At 35.6% G+C, this 27830-nt stretch overlaps 2 protein-coding genes across 3 annotated transcripts; one reads left to right on the top strand and one right to left on the bottom strand.

Moving 5' to 3' along the window:
* Positions 1-3314: 3314 nt before the first annotated feature.
* Positions 3315-13037, bottom strand: LOC113734783 (DNA replication complex GINS protein PSF3-like). Its single transcript, XM_072083761.1, has 6 exons — positions 12801-13037; positions 7992-8027; positions 7181-7281; positions 6551-6649; positions 3761-3900; positions 3315-3634 (listed from the first exon to the last, which is right to left on the bottom strand). Exons 1-6 carry the CDS (start codon positions 13035-13037, stop codon positions 3525-3527), a joined length of 723 nt encoding a protein of 240 aa, XP_071939862.1. The 3' UTR covers positions 3315-3524.
* A 4011-nt stretch (positions 13038-17048) lies between these two features.
* LOC140038670 (replication protein A 70 kDa DNA-binding subunit B-like) lies at positions 17049-26460 on the top strand. Of its 2 annotated transcripts, XM_072084003.1 has the most exons (11): positions 17049-17187; positions 17927-18000; positions 24017-24161; positions 24258-24528; positions 24612-24708; positions 24819-24943; positions 25042-25120; positions 25217-25346; positions 25688-25808; positions 25880-26108; positions 26198-26460. In XM_072084003.1, exons 1-9 carry the CDS (start codon positions 17149-17151, stop codon positions 25697-25699), a joined length of 972 nt encoding a protein of 323 aa, XP_071940104.1. In that variant the 5' UTR covers positions 17049-17148; the 3' UTR covers positions 25700-25808; positions 25880-26108; positions 26198-26460. The 2 variants fall into 2 exon arrangements, with proteins under 2 accessions (XP_071940104.1, XP_071940103.1); XM_072084002.1 differs by lacking the exons at positions 25880-26108; positions 26198-26460 and having other exon boundaries at positions 25432-25802.
* Positions 26461-27830: the final 1370 nt, after the last annotated feature.

The following is a 27830-nucleotide window of genomic DNA, read 5'->3' as shown; positions in this document are numbered from 1 at the left end:
TCCTATAAAGTCGCCGTCAAATAAGAAAATAGTTGATTGCAAGTGGGTCTTCAAGAAAAAGGAAGGTATTCCAGGGGTTGAAAATGCAAGATATAAAACATAATTAGTTGCAAAGGGCTATAGTCAGGTGCAAGGTGTTGATTTTAATGAAGTTATTTCACCTGTTGTTAAACATAGTTCTATTCGTGTTTTGCTTGCTTTAGTTGTCATGTATGATTTGGAGTTAGAGCAGTTTGATGTTAAGACAGCTTTCTTGCATGACGAACTTGAAGAACAAATTTATATGAAACAACCCCAAGGTTTTGAAATTAAAAGTAAGGAAGACCATGTTTGCTTATTGAAGAAATCCTTATATGGATTGAAGCAGTCTCCAAGACAGTGGTATAAGAGGTTTGATTACTTTATGTTGGGTCATGGTTATTTGAGAAGCATGTATGATAGTTGTGTTTACTTTCAAAAGTTAAATGATGATTCTTTCATTTATGTGCTGCTTTATGTTGATGATATGCTCATTGTTGCCAAGAATTTGTCAGAAATTCACACTCTCAAACTGCAGTTAAATAGTGATTTTAAAATGAAAGATTTGGAAGCAGTTAAGAAAATTCTTGGCATGGATATCAAGCGAGATCGAGGAGTAGAGAAGTTGTTTTTGACCCAGAAAAATTACCTTGAAAAAGTCTTGGAACATTTTGATATGAAAGATATTAAACCAGTATCTACTCCTCTTGCTAGCCATTTTCGACTATTAGCTGCTCAATCACCACAATCAGATGAAGAAGAAGATTATATGGCACGGGTTCCTTATTCCAGTGCAGTCGGCAGTGTTATGTATGCAATGGTTTGTACTCGTTCAGATATCTCACATGCAGTCAGTGTTATTAGCAGATATGTCTTGCTCTGGTAAAGCACATTGGCAGGCTATGAAGTGGATTCTCAGATACTTGCAAGGTACTTCAAATACATATTTGGAGTTTGGAAGAAATAATAACACTTTGGTTGATTTTGTAGACTCAGACTACGCTGGGGATCTTGACAGGAGAAGATCACTTTCAACCTATGTATTTTGCATTGGTGATTGTGCTGTTAGTTGGAAAGGTACTCTACAATCTGTCGTAACTTTGTCTACTACAGAAGCAGAATATATAGTTTTGACCGAGACAATTAAAAAAGCCTTGTGGTTGAAGAGTTTATTTAGCGAACTTAGTTTACATCAAGATGTTACTGTTATTTACTGTGATAGTCAAAGTGCCATACACTTGACTAAAGATCAGATGTATCATGAGAGGACGAAATACATTGATGTGAAGTATCACTTCATTCGGGATATCATTGCTGAAGGAAAGGTCCTTATTCAGAAAATCAATACCAAGAACAATCCAACTGACATGTTTACGAAACCTCTTCCAGTTTACAATTTCAAGCAGTGCTTGGACTTGATTGTGTTCGTTGTATGTGATTTGGCCCATTGGAACTTATGTGGAGAAGATGGAGCAGTTTTGCTATTATCCATGGTGAGACTAAAATTTATGTCAAGGCGGAGATTTGTTACTTTGTCAAGCTACAGCCGCAATTCTTGATTTGTGTGGCACAATTTTAATCCCACATCGAACAATAGCAAGGAAAAGTCGGCTGCTGAAAGTTATAAATAGAGGGCTCCTATAAAGATTTGATTTGCACCACTCAAGAGAGTTATATGGACTATTAGTTTCTTGAATCATCTAACCCATTTGTAGTTAAATATTTTAGACTCTCTTGTTTTGTGTTTAGGAATATTTTCTAAACCTTTTATAAGTGCCTTTTGGACTAGGAACCACTTTCCTACGGCTTTTGTATTTCATTTTCATAGTAGAAATCTTCCGCCCGTGGACGTAGGTCAATTTGACCGAACTACGTAAATCTTCTATGTCTTTTATTTGTTTTGTTATTTTGTCTTTATTGGGTTGCCAAAACCCTTTTATATGGTCGGTTTTACCGCCTAATCATTATATGGCTGCTGTTTACCGCCTAAGTATTATATGGTCGATTATATCGCCTATTTTGTTCTAACTTTAGTTTGTTTATTCTTGGGCCAGTCCTAACAAACTAAAATTAGAACAAAATAGGCGATATAACCGATCATATAATAATTAGGCGGTAAAATCGACCATATAAAAGGGTTGTGGCAACCCAATAAAGACAAAATAACAAAGCAAATAAAAGACATAGAAGATTTACGTAGTTCGGTCAAATTGACCTACGTCCACGGGCGAAGGATTTCTACTATGAAAAAAAATACAAAAGCCGTAGGAAAGTGATTCATAATCCAAAAGGCACTTATAAAAGGTTTAGGAAATATTCCTAAACACAAAACAAGAGAACCTAAAATATTTGACTATAAATGAATTAGATGACTCAAGAACCTAATAGTCCATATAACTCTCTTAAGTGGTGCAAATCAAACCTTCATAGGAGCCCTCTATTTATAACCTTCAGCAACCGACTTTTCCTTGCCATTGTTCGATGCGGGATTAAAATTGTGCTCCACAAAATCAAGAATTGCGGCTGTGGCTTGACAAATCAATAGTAGACTTAATAGATACACTGGCAATGCTGAATAAAGCACTGTCTTATAGGTTAGGCTTACAGCCAATTCACCTCTAGGGGATTCATCCACAAATGAAAAGTAAATTCCGCACCTGAATTATTTTTAGTACCTATTTCAAAGTTCAGCTTTATCTAGAGCACAACTTCTTATATTAATCTGTACAGTCTTTCAACAACATCAATTTGCTATAAAGCACATTACCCAGAATTCTACAAACAACAAAGAAGTCAGATTGAAAGAACTCAAATGTTAAATTTGACTGAGAGCTGCCAGTTTTCTTTTTGAAAACCAACCTAGAGACTCAGAACAGTTTGAATAAAGAAAGACTGCTGAGCCTGGAAAAGTTGAGTATGCAAATCTGAATTCATCAATGCTTAACAAAAATGACATACAGAGGTAATTATGCTTCCCAATTTCATCGTTCAGTTTTTAATTTACACCTTCAGTATGAATTTTAATGGTCAATGCACCCAAAATACATGTGAAGTTACTCAAAAAACAAAACTTGAAGAAGCAAGCTCTTTGGTGGAACAATGGTGTTGCAATCATTCAGTCATACCAAGCAGGGAAAGGCAATAAAAATTAGTTGCATATTGCTGGAAATTGGATTTGACATGCACATTATACTCTGTCAGAATGGCTATATTATCAGTACTTGTACAGCACTTTTAGGCATATTTCAAAGTAACAACCTTAGTGGCAAACAAGAAAGAAAATGGGAGGCAATAAGGAACTACGAACAGTATTGAAGATTGTCTTTAAATTTTCTGATACCTAGAATAATTTGTTGCATTAAATAAAACTGCATAAGCTAGCATCAAAATTATTCTCCAGATTCCTGACCTACTTAAGAACATAATTGAATATTCTCATTAATCTCTTACCTACAGTGGCATTCGTGTAATGACATCCATCCATTACACAATATAACAAACAGCACCTATTCAATTGGTTTCCTCTTCCTACCAAGAACAGGAGCTTTTTGCAATCTTGGCGCTCCCATCCGCCACTTCTTGAATGCTGCTGTCGATGATTGACCAGCTTCGCATACTTCAAAAAACAATAGCCATAGGATCAATATTCAAAACATTAGATTCTAAAGAGAGAAAAAAATAAAAGGCAATAGAGAAGGAACACATATAAAACGAAACTATCAACTGATTGTATTCATCTTACATTTAACCTCTTCATTTGTTAGAAGTGTCAAGTGCTTGGAAGCCACTGCAGATGCAGCAGTATGTGCCTTTACAAGAACCTCCTTATATCTGGTCTGAAATGCAACTAGGAGGAAAGGTCCAATGCTTTTGTCACCAGCCCTGTTTATCAAGAATAAACCCAATAATATGGTAAGCCACTAATATCGTGTATAATCAGTGGTAGGAATTAATCAAGTCTTCAGATTTAATTCCTGAGCGAGAGAGAGAGAGAGAGATTAAAGTACGTGAGTTTGATTGGAGCAATAATAATTTCTAGAAGATATTTTCATCTGTCTCATGTTGTCGGTTTTTAAGGCTAGGAAAATGATTTGCAGCAGAAATTCATTCACTATCTTCGGGTGTAAAATAACTTACGGAGCCAACTTACCGGAGTTCTGTTTTCTTTCTTCTGTTTATTGTTTTTACTTATTTTTTCCCAACCGTGAACAACCAGAAAAGTAGATCTGGAGAATTTAATAAAAATGGAGACATCTGTCACCCACTCATGGCCAGTTCTTCCTTATCTCATTCTCTGCTTTAGTTCCTCTCACACACAGACCAATCTACACCCACTATACTTACAGAGCCTTATAAAATCCTAGGAGGCACTTCCAGAAACACTGTTATTGATTATGAATGTCTTTCTCAATAAGATGGCTAGTAGCCAATGAGTCACAATGCTGTCCCAATTATTTCTTTTTATTCCTTGTTGGCTCCCAAAAAAATATTATTGTTGTATCAGAAGAAAAGAGAAAGAAAAAAATTATTATCATATCACAAAAATAAAAACCAATACATTTCTTGCAAATACGATGTACCTATTGCTGAAAACTAGACAGGCATATTCTATACAAAAACCTTGCAATCATATGCAAGCAAATGGCAAGGAATTAGGCATTAAGAAAAGGGAAGTAGAAGGAGGTGAAGAACAATGGTTTAATCATAATTCTTCAACTTAAAATTTGTTTCACTAGATTGGATTTCTTATCTTTCATATTTTTCTTTTTTGTTCACATTGTTCATTACTCAGGATATGATGAGGTAAAGGAAATCAGGGTCTTTTTCATGTCAATGCAATCCAAGGAGTGCAACTACTCCTTTAGAGGAAAGACTAAGATAGCTTTCCTCAGCACATTGGCTAAACAGACTGCTATTCTTGTTGCTCCTATAAGGTGATGCATTTTATGCCAAAAGGTTCTGAAAAAGTGCAAGCGCAAAAGAACAGGACAAAGCACCTAACATGTTTAATATATGCAACCATGTAGCACGCATATTTTCTGCCCAAATGAAGTTATTGTCAATGTCAACAAGCCTTTGCAAAGCCATACAGTTCCTGCATATTTCCATTTTAATTTTATACCAAACTTTTATCTTTGACATTTTGTTTCTCTTGCACAGCCACAAACTTTTTAACATTTAACCATCTTCATGATGCTTTCAGCTGGAAAACTGTTAGCAACATCTGATCAGGCTAAGTTCTGTTTCTAAAAATTTCAACAACAAAATCAAAATACATTTCTTAAAACTAGAGGTGTCAAAATAGGTGAGTTGGGCGGGTTTGGGTTGGTTAAAAGGGGTAATGGGTATAAGTGAGTCAACCCATTTATACCTATTTAATTAGATGGGTATTAGCCCAATTACCCATTTATAACCCATTTATTTTAACTTTTTATAAACTCATTTAAATTTATTTTTGCAAACTAAGTTATCAATTTATACCACTCTTTCCACCCACCATTAGTTTTAAATATTTACTTATAATGCTCAATAAGCCTAATTATCAATTTTTTTCCCATCCGTACTCTATGTCACAAAATTATATACTATTTAATAATTGAACAATAAGAATACAAAAATTTGAACTAAGTACTATAAAAATTAATATAAAAACTTAACCCAAAAATTTTGAGCCCCTAGCATTTTTTCGTGTGTAAATTTAAAATTTTATTTTGGAATGATAGGAAAAGAGGCTAAAACTTGTCATAAATTGGTAATGCTGAAAAATGAGCAAGTTAACAAACTAAGAGAAAATAAAATGATAAGATAAAATCAACAAATAATAATAATAATGAAACAAAAGTAGTTAACATCATGACAAAATGAAGAATCTAAAAAAAAATGGATAGGGAAAGAGAGGAGACTTGGGGAAAGACAACTCTAAATGGGTTAATTGGGTTTGATGGATTACCCAGTAATACTCATTAATAAATGGGTATTACTGGGTAACCCATTTAATAAATGGGTATTACTTGGTAACCCATTTATACCCATATGCAAAAACTTAAGATACCCATATCCATCTATTTATGGGTGGGTATGGGTAAATTTAGATAAATGGGTTTGTTTGCCACCTATACTTAAAACCTAGCCGATCAACGTTCATTATAGATGCCATTAGCATGCGCTCAAATACATTGTGGTCTGATTAAACAAAGCTAACATCAACAACCTGTCAATTTTTTGACGTTGAAGGAACAAAATCGGTACTATGCTTAACTACATAATATTAGCATGATATTTTTTTATGTTGAAGGAACAAAATTGGTACTATGCTCAATATGAAGATTAGCATGATGCCCTTGTGTTTCCATTCTTGTATTCAACTGAACGAGATATTTTTACATGACGTAATATCTCTATCTTTATATCTTAGAATTTTCTGGTGGATCTTGGTTGTATGGAGGTCTGTGACCGGGAAAAGGTACTTCAAAACCAGATTCACAAGTCGAATATTAGCAGGTATTGACTAAAATATAAACAAGAAACTTACAGTGGTACTATTTTTAGTCCTAGTTCATAGAAATATTGGCTTCGACTTCTTAGATCCACATGTGCAGCATCAGCTTCAATTTCCTTGCGTGTCCTAGAACTGATGGAAACCTCAAATGATATAAATTGACCAAAATCGAGCTTATATAACTTTCACAGACAACTAAAGGCATTCCAGAAGTCACAACGCATTTGGAGAACTTCAAGTGATTCCAAAAAGCACAACATGCAATTATTTGATTCAAGCCACTCATCCTGTAAAATCATCAGGTAAATAAAATCGACCTTTTTAACAAACCAGCTGCTTGAGAGACTAAATAAGATGGCATCTACAGAAAATGAAGGAAAACATCATCCATCACATCATTATATCAAATACTATTCATTAGCTAAGTCTGCAGTTAAATGCAATAAAAGTTATTGTGATTTGTTGCATTGTCTTCATGAAGTATGAGAACATGTAGAGCAAGCCAGATTCTAAAGTATGGATCATGAACCACATTTTAGTGAAGACCTACTAAAATACCATTACACTGTAGCACTTCCCTTGACAAAAATCGGAGGAATTTGTCCACAGAACAAAACCAACAAGAAGAAAGAAGATATCAACTAGTAGTCTGATAAGTTTTACACTTTTCTGAAGTATGGTGGAACGTCAATGGCGACCACTCCTCTCACATGTAAATCTCGAGCTAGACAAAATGGCAACTCTACTTTTGCACCAGCTTCAACCTGAAATTACGAGAAACAATCACATCAACACAAATGCACAAACATAACATGCATAGACTCACCCCTCTACCCCAGAATGACTGACAGATCACCTCATTCGCATCATCACCAGAATGAAATAACCCGACCCCCTCCGCTCCTTGCTGGAATAAAACTGGTAAAAACTTTTTTTTTTTTTTGCCCCAATTGAAAAAACAGAAAACTTCAACAATTAGTAAAAAGCCAAAAGATAACATAGATGTACAAAGCAATAAGAAATCAAGTTTTTTCTATTTACCTCCTCTTCAGCTAAAACATCATCAATATCATAATAATTTGCCATATTAAGAAACGCCCACAAATGCGAAGATGAAAATAAGCCCTTCAAAGTTTGTAGTCTTCGCCCATCATTCAACGCACCAATAGTATAAACGTAGCAAGTTTATCAATTCCCTAAGATGCTTTCGACTTTCGCCAAAGATTGCAAGCATTGATAATTTGCGTAAATCTTAAAAAAAAAATAATAATGATTGTGGACTCCATCAAAATCTCTGGAATACTTGCTCTCAAAAAAAAACAAGAATGAAAAGGTAGAACTTTCCGATTCCTTAAATAACCACTACTTTAACTCTATCACAACAGACTTGTATAGCAATAAAATCGCAGCAAATTATAATCAGCAGACCCAGTAAGAAATTTAGAGAATTTCTTCAGAGGGGGGCAGGGCTTACCTGATTTGCCAAGTTATTTCCGAGAGAATTCTGCTTTTAGTGAATTAGGGCGAAAAATTTAGGGTTTTGATTTGGGGATTTTGGGCACAATTTGGGGGAATCTGGGAGGGCAGAAAGGAATGAGAATGGAGGAAAATGAGCTGATTGTATTTTGCGCGCCAATTTTATTATCGCCCTCGCCTCCCGCGTGCTGGGGTGGGGAGTAATTTCAAGCTATTTTTAGAGTTTTCCTTTTTTTTTTAAATTAAGATTGAAAGTGGTTTTTATGAGTATAGGTGGGAAATTGTGGCTTATTGATTTGATAACTGTTTAATGGCATAAAACCAGAAACCTCCCATGAGTTTTCTAATAAATTTACTTAGTGCCCTTGATTTTGTAAAAAAGTATACCCACTTTCCTTGTCCATTTAAAATGACAATACTAGTCTTAACATTCTTATAAAACTCCTTTGTTTGCAACTTTGCCATGCTTATATACAAAGTAGGGGTATTCATGCATGAATAATCAGTCCATTTGCAATTTCAGGGATCCTAACCATAAGTAACGGTTCAGCAAAAATTACATTCCATATCCTACCTCTATTCAATCGGTTAACTGCTAACCGATTAACCTGTAGAATAGGGTCGAATATATAGGGTAACCTAATCCTTTTGTGCTTGTAGGATAAAAAGAAAAACAAAATTAGATTAACCAAGAAAACAATACAACGGTTGTCCAAATTAATAAGAGTGCTTAGTCCTACAACTCTAAAAAATCACCAATAGAATAAAAAATCAAAACACGATAGATAATTAAAACATAAAATGTTCCGAAAAATTGTTTTTGTTTCCTCTACTTCTTGAAAACTAATAATTCATTTTTTTATTAAGGATGACAGGTTGCTTCACAAACCAAACATGTAAGTTCTCAAAATTAAAAATAAAATAATTAGAATGGTAAAGTGGATATAATTTATGAGGAAGAAAAATAAATTGTTAAGAAAGACAAAAAGTAGAGTGGTAGAGTAAATGAAATTGGTGGCAACAAATGTAGGAAATGGAAAAAGCAAATGGAAGATAGGGTTAAATATACAAATTTATAAGTTGTGAAAAATAAAATGTGTAATGGCATGGGTCTCATAACTTAAATTATTAGTAAATTACTAAATAATTATGGGTTGAGGTTTGGATATTGGTTATCTTAATGAACCTTTCACATACATAGGTAGGTCTGGATTAGGGGTGCAAACGAGCCGAGCTCGAGTCGAGTTTTGGCTAATCGAGCCGAGCTCGAGTTAATTTTGTGAAACTCGAACTCGAGCTCGAGCTTAAAAAATAAAAAAAAATAATTATTATTATTTTATTTTTAAAAAATAAAAAATAATTTTTTTAAAAAAATGAATAAAACAATAATTTTTTAATAAATAATAAAATATTAGGGATATATATGTAATTTTACTATTAAAATAAAAAATAAAAAATATATATATAATTGAGCTCGTGAGCCGCTCGCGAGCCAACGAGCTTAATGTTTTTGAGCTCGAGCTCGAGCTCAAGATCGACTTAATTAGCTCGAGCTCGAGCTCGAGCTCGATATTGACGAGCTCGAGTCGAGCTCGTATTCGAGCCGCTCGCGATCGGCTCGCGAGTGGCTCGATTCGCGAAACACCCCTAGTTTGGATAACCGCAGTCTTTAAAACTTGAAAATCATATTCTAACCTAATTTTTCAAATAGGTTTAGGTAACCTAATTATTTTAAAAATTACGAGTTGATTACCTTATTTTTCGATTTGAATAAATTTGGTTTCTTGGTTACCTACATTTTTAGTTCTTTTTTAACAGCCTTAATACAAAGGATGGGTTTTATACTTCTTTTTTTTTTCTATTTTAGCTCATATTCATCACTCTTATATTTTATCAGCAAAATCATTGTACTATTAGTCCCTAGCCTCTATCGTAATCATATGTCAAACTAATAGTATTTTTTTTATAACTTTAAATATTATCTAATTCTTTTTGAGGCTTTTGTTTGTTTATTTATTTTTTCTAATATCAAAATAAACAATAAATGAACAATAACTAAAAAATAAATGACCTAAAATCACTACTAAACTATGGTAGTTCCATCACTTGACTAATCCACAAACTTTAAAAAAAAAATTATGGTGACACTTTCTTCTGTATCTTAATAAGAATCTCAATCTTCAATAAAGCATATTAAAGTAGACTGTCCTAATGAGATATATTGTTGTAGTTGATTACCAAATAACAAATACGGGCATAAAAAATTTGACACTCATTCCTTTGTAATTGTGTTAAATTACTATATAATTGTTTAGAAGAATAAATTAAACTTTATTAGATGTGGACATTTTAGGATATTCATTAAAAATTTGACCCTATTTTAAGGTTTGATTAGTAAAAGTATCAAATTGAGGGAGGTAAGTATAATTTTTAAAACCTCGAGGGAACTTAGTGAAATTGTTAAATACCTCATGGGATCTTTATGAAATTATCCCTGAAAATAAAAATATTTTTTTAACCTAATGAAATTAAACATTAAATAAAAAGTAAATCTTATATACACTAACAGTGTATACACTAGGAATAAATAGCGTTATCTTCACTAGGAAGATGTTTGCTGACCTTTACTAAGGAAAGAAAATGAATGGTCACAAACTTATGCAAATTTGGTCATTATTAGTTTAAATAAATAAATATTGACCATAGACCAATCCTGAATGAAATTATAATACATATATTGGTTCATTTTAGCAGCAATAACAGGAAGCTTTTACGTATACATAGTTCATTGTCAATCAAGTTTAGCGAATTTCTGGAGTATAGATCACTATTTTGTAGTTCAACAAGTCAGCAATTTGAACTTTTTATATTTTTAGTCTCACTCGCAGTTAGACAGAGACTATTATACACTTACAACTAAGGGAATCCAAAGAAATCTTAAAAATGATCTGCTGTGAATTAACACCTAATACATGGATACTTAACGAGAAAAGTATACATACTCTACAGACTAAAGATAGTCTAATTATCACTCAAAAATCTTCAACGGTTGCACTTCTTTGAAACCCCCATTGTGTTAAGATCTTGTTTGATAACTCAATTCAGTACTTAAATTTAATGAATTCAGATTTTAATATGTTTAGATTATTTGATAATCAAAAACTAAACATATGAACTAATTAAGTGGCACTGAATTTTCTAAACAAAGTTATTCTCAAAAATAAATAATGAACTATTCATGTATCACTTAATGTGATATAAACTCAAATGTATTATATTTAATACTTAACAATTCAATAACTTAATGGATTCAAATTTCAGATTTTAGATTTTAAATTTCAGTTTTCAAATTTCAATATTATCAAACGCACCCTAAGTCCCTATACAACTAAAATATTTTATTTCAGATTGAATTATTATTAGTTACACTCCTTACATTAGCTAAATTCATGAATTAGACAAAAAATTTCTACAATTAGTGTGGTATAAGTAGTAACTAGCATATGTCATGAAAGTGATGATTTTAGTTTCTAAAAATTGAAAGAACACAAACAATAAACGTCATACTCTTGCTGTTTACACTGGAATGACATTCATTTCTAAGCACAAAGAAACAAGAGTTTAATGAAAAAACTTGTAACTGAAATTTTCACAAGAATACATTAAGGGATTTATTTTTAAACAATTGGAAACGTAAAAGCTTGAAAAATACATATATTGCATGGTTTATTTTAAACGAATGGAAACATGAAAGCATGAAATCTAAACAAACTTGAAAAGGGAAATAAGCATGAACATGAAGCACATTGCAGCAAACTGAAGACCTTTTCTTTAAAAAAAGACATCGTGGACAAGATGGTGCATTTCTGTTTCATAATTGTTGGCGGAATCTAGTGCTTTGATCTTCGGTTTGCAACTCTGTGTGGTGCAAGGATATGTAGGTTCCAAGTTGAGGTAGGTTCCGAGACATTGGTTCAATTGGTATCCTCTTTGGCTAATGCAACATGGCCTTTATTTAATGTGCTGAGACGTATTCAGGATTTAAAGGTTCAGCTCTCGGCGACATTGATCCATGTTTACAAGGAAGCAAATGCTGCAGCTGATTCTTTAGCTTCCCTTAATGTATCGGGGCAGAAAGTTTACTAGAGTAGTACTCCTGGTTTACTAGCTCTGATTCATGTACTGGAGGTTCAGGTATAGTCCCCCTCTATTGTCTATTTCTTTTCTTTCTGTAATTAATAAAGTAGGATTGGCATCGCTCCTCCATTAACATGGTTGGCCAAATATATATATATCACTTGAATGCTGTAAAGGATCCATTGCCAACAAAAGTAATAGATGGCAATCAATGGCAAACAACAAAACACAAGATTAAGAGCTGTTGGCACGAAAAAATAACGTGCACAGTGAAAGCAATTTGACACATAAAAATACGAGGGAAGAGGAGAATAAACAAACAATAATAACTCAATAATTTATTAACCCAAAATTCAATAATAACAAATATCAAGTCGTACCCTTTCCCTCACGACAACTCACAAATCACAACTATGAGACTTTCTCTCTAACCTAATATCTAGACTCAACTCAACTCTTCAAATAATAACCTACTAGATTGGTAGTATTTATAGATTCCAAAACTTCCTAAAACAAATAGTACAATTGTAAACCAAAACTTACTTGCAAACTGACTTGAAATTTCCTAATATAATATGGAAACTAAACAAATAAGACACCAAAAAGAATTAGGAAACTAATACTAAAATAGTTTGGTTTAATTTCCTTCATTGCCTCCCTTAAACCAAACCTTGATGTTGTCATCTCCAATGCTATCACGAGCTTGAGCTTCCATGAAAAATTCAGTCGCAGTATAAACAACATTCAATCCCAACTGATCATAATTGGTCTTCAATTTCATCTTTGCACACGGTAGTGGATGAAACTTGTACTTCTTGAACAATTTCTTCACTTGATCACTTCTGTCAAAAAAGTCAAACATGTTCACCCATACTTCATCCAACACTCCATAATTCAATTCATCCATGTCATTAATAAAATCTCCCAAAATCTAAAAATCATAATTACCGCTACCAAGATTTTTAACATCACCATATTTTTGTATTGATTGATTCACATTGACAGCTACATCAACCTTAGCAGTGTCACAATTTTCAACTAAATCGTCCACATCATAATTGATATCAACCAATTCCATCACATGATTTTTCTTTTCAAAAAATTCATCAAACTCGATAAAATCAAAAATTTCTGCATCGTCACGATTTGTAATCACCTCTTTATTTTGACCAACGATTTCACTTTCTTTCTCAACCACTTGTGACATTTCTTGTTGAGTCATAAATTCTTCATCTTCATGTGTACCCACAACTTCTACAATTTCTTCTTTCTTTGTCTCATCAAAAAATTTTATTTTCTCTTCTTCTTCGTCACAAATTTCTTCTCCACCATGAACATAAAAATTTATTAAAAATTTTCAAGCCTCATTTGCTATCTTTACATGTATGAATTTTTTTCACTATATGTAACTAGACTTGGGTAATGAGATAGTAGAATGCCTTGCAATTCAATTGTGTATTCCTCTGTAATTGTTCAATTGCATCACTCGATAATTTTGTACCCACTATAGGTTCCGTGAACCCCTTTTGGATAATATCCCAAACTCCAATATTATTGAAAATATTCTTCATCATCGACTTCCAAGTCTCAAAATTATTTTTACCATCAAAGATAAAAACAAGATAATGTTGTAAATAATGCGGATCCATATTTTAATTATTTAATCTCCACTCAATTAGGACCAATTTTGTGTCCAAATTGTCAAAAACAAATCTTCTATTCTTGTGCCCCAATTTTGTGAACAAGCCCCAGGATCTAAGCCTAGAAATCTGATACCACTTATTGGCACAAAAAATATGTGTGCACAACAGAAATAATTTTGCCACATATAAAAATATATGGGGAGAGGAGGAGAATAAATACACAACAATAACTCAATAATTTATTAACCCAAAACTCAACAATAACAAATATCAAGTCGTACCTTTTCACTCATGACAACTTACAAATCTCAACTATAAGATTTTGTTTCTAACCTAATCTCTAGACTCAACTTAACTCTTCATGTAACAACCTACTAGATTGGTAGTATTTATAGATTCCAAAACTTCCTAAAATAAATACAATTGTAAACCAAAACTTACTTAGAAACTGATTTGAAATTTCCTAATATAATATGGAAACTAAAAAAATAAGACACCAAAAAAGAATTAGAAAACTAATACTAAAATAGCTTGGTTTGATTTCCTTCAAGAGCAACAATTGACCAATTATATTGAGAAATTTTGATGCTAATAGTAGAGGGTGTCAAAGAATTTGATTACATGTTCACTATATCTATATCATAAGCTTAAATACAGCTAGCTATCCCTATAAATTGCATCTTAAAGATATTGAGATCTACCGCATCTTAAAGTGTCAACATAGAATGTTTATTTACGGAAGAGTAAATTAGCTGAAATTTACAATTACGAAGCTAGAAGTTTCATTATAGTTACAAAAAATTGTGTCATACATTTTCTGGTGCAATGAATAAGCCGGTGAATGTGCCAATTTCAACTTGGAATCTGGTGCAAGCTTATTCAGATACATTTTCTTTTTCTTACTAACTTATAAAATCTTCTAGTTTCACTTAACAAATTTGCCAATGGTACATATATCTGGAACTGCTTCCAAAATGGACCAGTAAATTAGCCCAACCTTGAGGACGAGGTGGTGCTAATATTCACATTTACAGTCACACGTTCAACGGTTCCTACTGCAGTCCTATCTTTGACGAGTAGAGAAATGTAACTGATAAAAGAATCCATTAATGACTATTACTTTGTACAGCCTATGAATTTTGGTTTTAGTGGGCATTAGGCCGGACCGTTATGCTTATGGCCGCCGATCAAAGGGGTTTCGGTTGCCGGCTCCCCAATTTTCATATTATCCAGGAGAAGTCATCTTTTCGTCATTTCATCCAATAGCGTTCCGTTAGATAGGAACAGATTTGAGTGCAGCTGCGGTAGGATTTGAAAAGAGAATTAATCGTGATTTTGAACCTATCCTTTTATGGGCAAATTACATTTTACCCTCCTGTTGTTTAGCGTTTTTTTACATAACCCCCTTATAGTTTCAAAAGCTATACATAACCCTCTCATGTTCTGAATTAAAGTGTTAAAGTGACGGAAATAGTCATTCGTAACGGAACTTCTAAAAATGTCGAAATTACCCTTATAAATACATGACACATTAACCCCGTATGATTTTTATATTTTACTATATAACCCCCTTATGATTTAATATTTTACCATATAACCCCCTTATGGTTTTCAAAATATATACATAACCCCCCTTGGTTAATAAATAATTTTCAACTTTACATAAGGGTATTTTTGACATTTTAGGTGACTCCGTTAAGAATGATCATTCCCGTTACTTTGACACTATAATCCAAACTATGAAAAAGTTATATATAGCTTTTGAAATCATAGAGGAGTTATGTAAAAAATGCTAAATCATAGGGGGATAAAGTGGAATTTGCCCTCCTTTTAATGACCCCTTTTAATTAAGATAATGGAATTCGCGGGCAACCAATTAGGATGGTGATAATAAAGTTTACAAATCATTTTCAGATGTAATTGAAGGCAAAGAAGGAAGATTCTCGGGACTTTGCTTGGCAAACAATTCGGTTGTCAGCTTCCCTAATTGGTCACCAACTTCCTTGACCTTCTGGCACTAGGCAGGCATCAACCCCCATACATGGTCTTACAACTTTTTTGAGCTCTATTTGAGTAAAAGTACATGAACTCGAGTTCGATGTTGAACTTGTCGAGATCCTAAAAGTTGGGTTTAAAGTTGAACTCGAGTTTATTTTACCTACTTGATCTCAACCAAATCAAGTTTAATTGAATTCAATAGATGCAAGCTCTTTTTTTTTTGGTAATTTTCATAATTATCTTATTATAGATATAATTTCATAATTAAAAATTATATTATAATTGCACTACTCAATAAAATTCAATGAATACTTGAGTTTTAATATTTCTATTCAAACTCAACTCAATTACCATATCAAAGAGTTCAAACTCGGCTTGAACTTGATCAACATCAAGTTTAAGTGAAGCTTTTAACCAAGGTACTCGTAAGTCCGAGTCGAATAAATTGAATAATTTATATCCCCAGAGGGCATTATTGGGATCGATCTCAGTGGTTTTTGAGCCCTTTATGATCGGAAATGGTTGTTATCCAATTTCCAAGGTTCAAAATTCAAAACTTCAACTTTTTTTGTTCAAATTTTAAGCAGTTCTTTTTTTTTTTTTTTTGAAAAAAAATAGTTATAGAGGATTATTGACAAAATAATTGAACTTTGTCAAGTAAACAATTTATTTTTTGTCTTCCTAGGTCTTTGTGGGATTTGCATAATTAAAGTAACCATCACTAAATGGGCAACAGTTCCGAAACTCAGCCCTTTATGAATGAGAACTAATAAACACAAACTAATTAAACCCATCTTCTCATATAAATGGTGGGAAATTTTGGCTGGATATTTGTGAGATTTGCTTTAAATTGATTTCAACTTAGAATTTCGGTTAATCTACCTATATAGTAAAAGCACAAATGGCTTTGTTGAAGGTAGTGGTTGTTGTGCTGATGTGGCAGCATTTTATTGGCTGGAGTTTGGTCGTCATTCACGTGAGCCTCACGTGGTTTCGCCAGGAGGAGGAGTGGGAATTCTTGCTGTTGTCCGAGAAGAAGCAAGTGAGGACCTTCGGTTTTTGAGAAGAAGCCGTTTCTCTGTAGCCTGAGTACCATTTGTCTGGTCAACAGCTTGCTAGCTGAGTGAGCTTATGTATGACGTTAGTGATGGTTTGATTGATGACAAGTGTTGGGTGATGGGCTGAATGTGTGGTATGATTTGACAATATTGTCCTTCTTTTAAAATCAAATGCACCGTTGTATCTTGTTGAGGTTCTTCTTTGTCTTTGCGATTTGGTGAGAAGAGTTTCAGCTTTGCTCTAGAGAGCTGCCAAAAAACACCTTTTTTGCTCTTTCCTTTGATTGACAAGACTGAAAGCTCTTTGTTTCTCCGATGTATGCAGAGGTTGCTACGTTTCTGGTGCCGCCTTTTCCAGGTACCGTCATCATGATCCACGGTAGTTGTGCCTCATTTTTTTTCATTGTTGTTTTCTTCTTCTCCTGCTACTTGCTTCTTGGTTCTGAGCTATAGCCTCGTTTCTTTTTCCTGCTTTTTCTTTTCTTAGTAAGATTTGGTGTCTTGCTGCCTTCTTGCGTAAGGTTTGATTCCGCTATTATTTTTTATTTTGAGCTCCTTGCGAGCGCCTTGCCTGCATTGTCGTGCTTATTTGGTTCTTTTCCCCCTAAATTTTATGCCATCTTCAGCGGTTACTGTTGCATTGCCTGTTTGCTTTGCTTTGCGTCTCATTTTTGCTTCTTCTTTTGTTTCTCATAGGGTCTATTTCACTTTTATTTTTTGTCGAACCCTTTTGGACCGTGTTTTCCATTTTCCTCCTATCAGCAATGTCTCATTTTTTGCTTCTTCATTTATTTCTCATGGGGTCTATTTAAATTTGGTTTTCTACCAAAGCATTTTGAACTGTGTTTTTCATTTTCCTCCTGTCAGCAATCCTTGCATCACTGTGTTTTTTTGCCTTGTGCCTTTTGTCCTGCTTTTCCTTGTTATGTTCAGGTTATCTTTCCCCGTCTCCTGTTTAATGCTTTTTCCCCTTTTCTCCTTAATTTCCTTATACTTTTTCCCACTTTGTTCTCTAGTCCTTGTTCTACAGCATTTATTTACTCTTTGTTACTGCATCTCCTTAACCTTTTTCCCTCTCGTTGTTTTATTGGATACAGGATCTGGTGCTGCCCTCTTCTCTGTTGCTCTACTGTTGGCTGATAAAGGCTTGTTATATATTGCTAAGGTTAAGGTGACATTACTTATTCTCCCTTCTATATGTGTTTTTGGCTTGCTCTTGGCCAATAACCATTTGATGCATGCTTTTGTTACCTCGCTTTTAAATGTTACCAGCTTCACTCGGACTTTTACCTGCTTTTTACTTGTCTGCTCTATTCCATGGTGCTGTGTAAGAGCTATGCTTTAGCTTTCCTTCACTATGCTTCTTTTTTGTATATTTACCCAGTTCCATGTGTGCTGTGTAAGAACTGTAAATTAACTTTTCTTTACTCTGCTTTCCTTGGTGTGCCTACTCAGCTTCATGTTGCTGTGTGGGAGCTGCGATTTAGTTTTTCTTTCCTCTATTTTTAAATTGTTATTTGAAAAGAGGTATTTGATGCATGCCTCTGTTGTGCCATTTGCTTGTGTTACAATTTTGCTTGAACTTTGGCCTCCTTTGTGCTTATTTAGTTAGGCCTATGGTGGTGTATTAGAGGTATACATTAGACTTTCTTTCGCCTGCTAAAGTGTGTAGCGATCAGATGGATAGGAATGCCATGCGGCGCAAAAAATATGCAGAAATGCCACCTCTAAAGAAAGCAGAGTTTCTACGCTCTCGGAGGCAAGCTCGAGCTGCAAAGAAAACTGAAAAAACTTTAGTTCCATGTGTTCGCAAGGTCCTGTTAGGATATGTGGAAACTGGCGTGTCGTTCCCAAATACTCATCATATGCCATGTCATAGTGGCGGTCCTGCGCCTGTGCATTCTTAGGCGTTGGGAAGCACAGATGTTGTGCTTCCAACTGATAATGCCTTTGCAATTAGTGAGGGATTAGAATTCATGTCGCACCGTCCACCTGGTTCCTTTAGTGGTCATGCTTCCTCCTCACAATCTGTGAACAATGCACATTCTGAAGTTATACTTGCCTCATTTCCTTTGAACTCATCTGTTATAAACTCTGAACGATCAGGCCAAAAAGAACTTGCTTCTAAAACTAATTCTTTGTCTGCTGGAATTTCGGATCCCACTTTAGATACTCCTTCCACAGGTACTGCCTTGCCTTAGCATACTCACTTTGTTTACGAAATTGCTGAGCTACTTTGGCCATATTATAAGCAATGAATAATCAGCTTTAAAGCCTGGTTTCTGAAAACCTTCTTCTTTTGTTAGCCATGTCCCTTTAAGGGACTTTTGGCTCCTTCAACTATCTTATTTGCTTATGCAATTTGCAGACATCTTTCCTCCTTGCAGAAGGGAGGCTTCCAGGTGTAGCCCAACACCTGGTTGCTTGAAAAAAAAAAAGAAAAGTAGTTACTTCTGTTGATCCATCTATAAGTCGGCCTCGTTCGAAAAAACGCACCGCTCCTGAATCTTTAAATAAACAGACCTCAGGTTGGAATTTACTCCTAATTTGGCTTGGCCATTGCTTGCCTTATATTCTGATTCATCCATCTGGCCAGTCACGTCTAATAGAGTCGTTCGTGTGTGAAATATAACTGTAGCGGTAAAGCGAACAGCTGCACATTCAAACATATCTCGTCTTGCCGATATTCCTGACGCATCTCTGATTCTGCCTGATGCTCCTAATTGTGAGCATTGTGGAGCGAAAAGGTTCCATTTGGAACCTCCTTCCTTTTGCTGCTCGGGGGGAGAAATCTCTATCGTTGCTCCTCCAATGCCTTACGATTTGAAGCGTTTGTTCATTGGCAATGATGAAGAGAGTAATCAATTCAGAAACAATGTTCGCACTTATAACAACAACCTTGGCTTTACATCTTTTGCCGCGAAATATGACTCCGAATTAACAAAGAACGCAAAAGGTGTCTATACCTTCCGTGTTCAAGGTCAAGTTTACCGCTTTCTTGATGGTCTTATTCAATTGGGCGATAGACCATCTGGGATCCAGCTATATTTTTTTGACACTGATGAGGAATTAACAAAGAGGCTTGATAATTCTGATAAGCTGCACGAAAGCACTTTGAAATTGCTTATGCGCGTTCTTTCCAGCAATCCTTATGCTCGCTTCTTTAAGGGCCTTAGGGATGTTTCGAACCTTGACAATCTGAACATCGTCCTTAATTGTTATCCTTCACTTGACCAGCGAGTATATAATCTTCCCTCCACCTCGCAAGTTGCAGCTATATGGACTGAGATTGAAGATCAGTCATCCGATAGACGCGCTCATATTCAGGTTTATTCTCGCTCAGCTGGTAGCCATAGGATTCAACATTACTATGGCTGTTACGACGCTTTACAGTACCCTCTCCTTTTCCCTCGTGGTGAGTGTGGTTGGCACCATGGAATTAAAAGGCTTTGCAAAAGGAAGAGAAGAGGGGATGCTTGTGAGGATGAGATTAACATTGATCCAGCTTCAGTTAGCTCCTCATCGGAGTTAATTAATTTAGAATAGAGAGGCGAGTACATTTCTCTCTTGTTATAAACTACTGAATCTATCCATTGCATTACATCATCTAATCATATAGAGCGTATTTTCCTTTTTTATAGCTGCTGATCGAGGAAAAACAGAGGAAGATACTGTATCAGCTAGAGAGTATTACTATTATAGGTTCCAAATAAGGGACGATGATGAGTCAATGTTGTTACACGCTCTTAGGTTGCTGCAGCAGTTTTCGGTTGATGCTTACGTCAAAATTGAAACATGTAGGCTTGACTTTCATAGGCAGCGGCAAACCAGGATACGTTCTGAAATTCTACAAGGAGCTCTTGACAGTGTTTCTGTTGGCCAAACTGCTGCTTCTAAGGTTGGTCGTAAGGTCATTCTTCCAGCTTCTTTTATAGGTGGTCCGAGGGATATGAGACGTCGTTACCTTGATGCGATGGCACTGGTACAAAAATACGAAAAACCAGATATTTTTCTTACAATGACGTGTAATCCAGCATGGAAGGAAATACAAGAGAATTTGAAATACCATGAAAAGCCTCAGGATCGGCCGGACCTTCTCGCTAGAGTTTTTAGGGCCAAATTCGAAATGCTTAAAGTAGAAATTTTGAATAAGAAAATCTTTAGCGGGGTTGCAGCATGTGTCTACGTGATCGAGTTTCAGAAGCGAGACTTTTCTCATGCCCATTTATTATTGATCTTAAAACCTGGTCATAAACTACTTAATCCAGAGTCGTATGACAAAGTAGTTTGTGCTGAGTTGCCCGACAAAGACCGATATCCTCACTTATATTCTCTTGTTGTGAAGCATATGATCCATGGTCCTTGTGGAGCCATGGATACGTCTTGTCCTTGTATGAGAGATGGAACCTGCAAAAATCGGTATCCGAAGAACTTTTGTGCTCAAACGACTCATGGTGAAGATACCTATCCGTATTATAGAAGAAGAGATGATGGCAAGAGAGTCAGAGTTCGTAGATTTACTCTTGATAATAGGTGGGTTGTGCCTTACAACCCTTACCTGCTTGCTTTATTTGATTGCCACATCAACGTGGAAATCTGTTCTACTCTTAAGCTTGTGAAATACTTGTATAAGTATGTTTTCAAAGGACACGATCAGGTGAACTTTAAGATTATATCGTGTGAATCAGCCGATGATATTAATGAAATAAAAAACTTCCAAAAAGGTAGATGGGTTTCACCTCCGGAAGCTTTTTGGCACATTTATGAATTTAGACTCAATGAAATGACCCCAGCAGTTTACACCCTCCAAGTTCACCTTCCGAACCTGCAATTCATTTTGTTTGACAAGAACTCTGACTTGGTGCAATTATTGAGTAAAATTGACTTTTCTAAGACAATGTTAACTCAGTTTTTCCACATGAATAGAACAAATCCTAGAGCACAGAATCTAAAATGCTTGTACAGAGATTTCCCTGAACATTTTGTTTGGTCTACTAAATATAAAGAGTGGACTGAAAGAAAGCGTCGAAAGGTGATTGGTAGGATGGTGACTGTTAGTCCAAAAGAAGGAGAGAGGTATTATTTGAGGTTGCTTTTGACGCACATTGCTTGCCCGACCTCTTTTGAAGACCTTTTGACTGTTAATGACCAGAGATTAGCTTCGTTTAGAGAAGCTGCTTTGGTCCTCGGCCTTCTGCAGTCCGATGCGTATATAGGCGAGACGCTACAGGAAGCAGTGGCATTCCAGATGCCGTCCTCATTGAGGTTATTGTTTGCCACTCTCCTTGTGTATTGTTCTCTGACAGATCCTAGATCACTTTGGGAAAAGTTTGAACCTGACCTTTGTGCTGACTATCATTACCAGCAGCCATTCGATGCCCTTTCTTCACCTGAAATTAGAAGAAAAGTTTTGCAAGATATTAACACCTCACTAGAACAAATGGGCAAAAGCATTGCTGATTTTCACTTTGTCTTTGATGAACTTTCGCCTGGTTACTCTGAGAGGTTGACAAAAGAGATTGAAAGTGAAAGGAACTTAGTAGTAACACCCGATGGTCTATTGTTGCCTCAGATGTTGAATTCTGACAAAAAACATGCCTATGATCTAATCATAAAAGCATATTCTTCCGTAGAAGGCCAAGCATTTTTTGTTGATGGCCCCGGCGGCACCGGTAAAACATTCTTGTATCGGGCACTTCTCGCAACTTTATGATCACAGAACCATGTTGCACTTGCAATTGCAAAGTCTGGAATTGCAGCATCGATCCTTCCTGGCGGAAGGACGGCTCACTCGAGATTCAAGATACCACTTGATTTCTCAAAAACTAAGAGTTGTCAGCTTAGTAAACAGAGCTCTGCTGAAAAACTCATTTCTGAATCTAAGCTTATTTTGTGGGATGAGGCTTCGATGGCTAAGCAGGACACAATTGAAGCATTTGACGAGTTGCTGAAAGATTTAATGGACTCTGATTTGCCATTTGAAGGAAAGGTAATAGTTTTTGGTGGAGATTTTCGGCAGACTCTACCCGTCATTGAGCAAGCAACTAAAGAAGTCCTCATAGGGTCGATTTTCCCTGTTTCTCATCTGTGGCCTAAACTACATAAAATCATACTCACAGAAAATATGTGAGCTATGCTTGATCCAGGATTTTCGCAATTCCTTTTAAGAGTAGGAGAGGGAAGGGAGCCTGTTGCTGGTGAAGGTGAAATAACTTTATCATCGGATATAGTTATTCCTTATTATAATAAAGAGGAGTCTTTAAACAGGTTAGCTACCTACATATAACCAAGCTTAGTGTCTTTTTAGTAGTTACTCCTTCTACTTCCATTATCAATGAACCTTCTTTTACATAGGTTAATAGAAAGCGTCTTTCCAGATTTGAACCTCTATTTGCAGGATCCTTATAACCTGATAAATAGGTGTATCCTTGCTCCTAAAAATAGCTCAGTTGATGAGCTCAATGAAATAATGATTAGGAGATTTCCTGGAACCCTTCAAACTTATATTAGCTCGGACAAGACTGTTGATCAACGACACCAAGGCGATTATGAGGACTTCCTCAATTCTCAGAATCCTAAAGGTCTCCCTCCTCATAAGTTGCTGTTGAAGGAAAACTGTCTGCTAATGCTTCTAAGAAATTTAAATCTAGCTGAAGGTCTATGCAATGGCACAAGGTTAATATGTCAAGAACTTGGTCAGCACACAATTTCTGCTGAGATTGTTTTTGGCCATCATCGAGGCAAAAGAGTTTTTATTCCAAGGATATCTCTTCAAACGCCTGACAATGACAAAAATGGGATTGCATTCATGAGAACGCAGTTTCCTGTCCGCCTTTGTTTTGCTTTGACTATCAATAAATCACAGGGTCAAACTCTTGACTACGTCGGCATCTATCTACGAGAACCAGTTTTTTCTCACGGCCAGTTGTATATTGCTCTGTCCAGAGCTAAGACCGCTGCCAAAGTTAAAATTCTTCTGGTTCCTGGAACATTTGATGGCACAAAAGTAGATTGCAAAACTCGCAATGTTGTCTTTGACGAAATTTTTAGATTAGCTCAGGCCTAAACCATTTTCTGCTTGAATTATGCTAAAGTAAGATGCTTATGCAGATTTGTTTTTGTTAGATTGCTTTGTTCTTGGATCTTTTAGTTCCTGCTCATTTATCCATCGACTTATGTGTTTATAGGATGGCTAACTTGCTGCCAATGCGAAATATTATGCCTCACATGAAAAATTGGAGCTGCATCATCACTGTTCAGGAAAAGCAACAGATCACAAGCTCAATGGGAACACCGACAAGAAAGCAGAAATTTGTTTTCTATGATTCAGAGGTTAGTCAAAGCCACTGTTCGGTCTTAGATGTAACTGTTTAAACGCACTATACTTTTGCTTTCTTAATCCTGTATTAATTTCATCTCTTTAAGTAGGGATCAAGAGTCGAAGGAATCATCTTCAATGATGACATTCCTAGAATGAGCCAGATCTTGCAAGTTTATAAAAAATATAGAATCTCCAATGCTGAGGTCAGACCTATACCATCAAAATTCCAGACATCTGAGCTTACCGTTCAATGGGTTATCAGCAGCAGGACTGTTATTGACGAAATTGCTGATGATGATGAAGTCATGCCTGTAAAATTCTGCTATTCAAAGTTTACTGACTTAGTTCAATACATGGATGACAAAACTAGATCAGTGGGTGAGTCTTTCAATGCTTTACTCTTAATGTGCTTGCATTCTGAAAAAATTTCTTTACGATCACTTTCTCTGTATTGTTCTTAGACGTGCTGGGAGTTGTGATCAGCGCGCTTGGGAGGAAAATAGTTATCAAGAACTCAAGGCAATCAGATGTTCAGAAATCTGTTCTACTTAACGAAGAGTAAGAGCTTTAAGCTTCAGTTTAGGCAAAAGTTCACGCTGCCTTTTCTTTTTTTTCCTCTGCAGTTGCTTTTTCCAATCTCTAACTGTTACCTCTTATCATGAATACAGATCACAGCCGGTGCTATTGTCTCTATGGGATAGTTTCCGGGCTAATGAGGGACAGGAAATTGTATCTAAACTTCACAGCTATCCTGTGATCATTGCTCGCAGAATCAAAGTGAACAACTATAATGGTTTGTTCCCATTTTATTTTTCGAGATTTTTACCGTTTACCTTTTGTATTCGTCTGCAGCACCTGTAAAGACCTGTTCCATTTCTTTTCGTCATATAGGGGTCGCACTTGGTACTTGGTTTGATTCGGCTATTCTTGTTGATCCACCTGTACAAGAAGCAAGAGAACTCAAAAACTGGTACACTCTATTTCCAGTCATCGTCCTTTGCACAATTTAGATCTAAATGTTGTCCTGACTTTCAGTCCTGACATTCTTTATGTTCCTTCCACCCAGGGCATTGAGGAACACTAAGTTGATTAAAGAGATTGTCGAAAAAAAGGACTATATTAAATATAATCCACAGCTGTCCTTAAAATCAGACCAGAAAACCACCTGGATTTGCAACGTAACTTCATCGCAAAAGGTTTAGGAATGAAACATGCTGCCCTGCTTTCATACTTTTGTCATGCATGATCATCTTTTTATACTCATAGCTGCTCATCTTTTAGACTATATGGGTGAAGGCACAGTTCTCTTTTGAACACATCATCCAGAAGTATTGGTACATGAGCTGTAAAAATTGTTGCCGAGCTACAGCAGCAGACTACCAAATTGAGTTTACCTGTAACTCATGCAAAGAGAGACACCCTATAGTGCCTAGATGCTAAATATTCTGTTTGTAATATATTCGTTTCTGTTAATTGTTTTGTAATACTTGTTCACATTAAAAAAGTCACTTGCTGCATATTGTGTACCTATTTTCAGATGCCGCTTTGATGTTGATTTGACCAATGACACCGGTGTGATACCAGCTTCAATTTTTGGCAAATTAGCAGAGAGCCTACTGACGTTTAGTGCACTGGAAGCAATGCAGCATTTTAATGAGGTTCTTACTCCTAAATCTTGCTAATAAAGGTATTCTATACTTTTTACTCTTACTTTTCGTTCTCTCAACAGAATATTGAACTTCCCCTCGAGTTTGTCCACAAGGAGCTTAAATCAAAGATGTTTCTGCTTCACATCAAACTTGTGCAAACACAGCTGGCAGATGCAAGGCAGCGCTACACAATTATATACTACTCTGAAATTAATGATGATGCCGATTCTGTCTGGTTAACAAGTGAACCAAAAGATGGCTCTCCTTTTCCTGGCAAAGAATCTGACACTATACAGCTCGCGACTCCAGGTAACTCACAAACATCTGCTTTTTTAGTTTTGCATTTATATTTTACTCCAGATAAATAATATGACAAATAAAAAAAAATATGGTCACAGGGGAGACTAGTGCTCGTTCAAAGGTTTGTGTTCGGCTTTCTGAAAGATTTGATGGACCACAAAGCACTGAAGCAAATGAGGATGAAAATGCAGAGTGCAGCTCTACCAAGAAGCAAAAAATCAACTGACTTGTTACTGTTGGGTCTTTTGTCCACCTAATTCTTAGGTTCTTTGGCTAACATGCTATCGTATATTTTTGCAAAGCTCCTTATGCATTCCTAGAAGGATCATTGATGTATTAATGAAACATGTGCTTTTGTTCATGGATACCCCTTAGACTGGTTTCGGTTTGGCACCTTTTACGTTTGCTGATAACCTGCAATCAACACCAGCTATGTATTTGAATTGATGGTTTACAACAATTATGTGCTTGTTACAGTATCCTTTAAATTCACCTTCTACTCTATTCAGCTCATTAACTGACCTTTTACTAAATGCGCTAGCTGTTATACACCAAATTTTGCAGAATACCTTTATCAGAACCTATTCAAATTTTCTCCTGCAGATAACTCTCTTACTAAATATCATACCTGCTATTATGACTTCCTCTTACTCTGTTCACTAGCTCAAACTTCGTGTATCTATTAGCCTTAAATTGTGTAGTTGTGCAACCTTCAATTCGTTTGCAGAAACACAACTTTTTTCCTCAAATAGAACTGTGTATGCCCTTACTTGGTTTGAAACACAGTAGATAAAATAGATGCACAGTGGTAGCGATCACTGGACTTTCTCTGCATTCACTTCTTTTATTATTAACCAGTTCTGCATCTTTGATATGCCAGATCATTAATGCCCTTAACTGTGAAAAAATAAACGCTAGCTTAACTATAAAGAAATTCATTTTTAAAAAAACTATTAGGCATCAATTGTTATATATAACTACTTCTTGAATAAATCATACATCCCAGCAAAGCACTACAAGTTAAGTTTCGTACTTGCTTCTCTCAAATTATCCCTAGCCTTCAGTTGTTTTCTTTGCCTTCATATAATTACATCTTTGACGTTTTTCTTTAATTAGCTTGTCCAATTAGATCAATGGCGGAAGGTTCATCTACCTATGGATTAACAAATACCAGCTCAATCGCCTGTTGTTTTCTACTGAAATGCAATCACAGAGGAGAGGTCTAATTTTCTTCTATGTGATGGAAAATATTTGTTAACGGTGTGCAGTCCAGTTATATAACTTCATTTGACATTTCCTATTTTGCACTCCTGAAACTCAGATTCTGCCTGCTGAATTCAGGCTATTGCTTACTCAGCACCAACGCAACACAGTCATTCTCAGGCATGGAATTTATAAATGGCCTGTTGTGGTCGGTGAGCGTTCATTTGAACAGGGCTGGGATGAATATTGCCATGAAAACATTACTAACAGACATGATATGTTGCTTCTCCGGCATACCGGCAATCTCATATTTGATGTCGTCCATTTTTTCGAGCTGCAAAAACAGGTTTACCTGTCTTGGACAGTGCCATTGCCAAATTTATTGCAGGCCGGTACTAATCATGCACAAGGCCAGTTACCCTTACCTTTATATCTGCTACTTGTAGCAAAATTGTCTCTAATTTATTATCTGCTAAATAACTTCAGATTGTGCAGATTCTATGATAATTCAACAGTGGGTTGCTTCAT

The sequence above is a fragment of the Coffea arabica genome, chromosome 3e (assembly GCF_036785885.1).
Source record: "Coffea arabica cultivar ET-39 chromosome 3e, Coffea Arabica ET-39 HiFi, whole genome shotgun sequence".
NCBI lineage: Eukaryota > Viridiplantae > Streptophyta > Magnoliopsida > Gentianales > Rubiaceae > Coffea > Coffea arabica.
Note: the sequence above shows the minus strand (reverse complement) of the source record. Positions and strands in the feature narration are given on the sequence as shown.

Excerpts from the sequence above, each read along its gene's own strand:
- LOC113734783 (XM_072083761.1), bottom strand. The coding sequence starts at position 13,037 with ATGGATGAATTGAATTATGGAGTGTTGGATGAAGTATGGGTGAACATG. Across the intron at positions 7,282-7,991 it reads GAAATAACTTGGCAAATCAG|GTTGAAGCTGGTGCAAAAGT; the intron begins GTAAGCCCTGCC and ends TCGTAATTTCAG. Across the intron at positions 3,635-3,760 it reads AACAAATGAAGAGGTTAAAT|TATGCGAAGCTGGTCAATCA; the intron begins GTAAGATGAATA and ends TGTTTTTTGAAG.
- LOC140038670 (XM_072084002.1), top strand. The coding sequence starts at position 17,149 with ATGCAGAGGTTGCTACGTTTCTGGTGCCGCCTTTTCCAG. Across the intron at positions 24,944-25,041 it reads CAAAGTGAACAACTATAATG|GGGTCGCACTTGGTACTTGG; the intron begins GTTTGTTCCCAT and ends TTCGTCATATAG. Across the intron at positions 25,347-25,431 it reads ACGTAACTTCATCGCAAAAG|ACTATATGGGTGAAGGCACA; the intron begins GTTTAGGAATGA and ends CTCATCTTTTAG.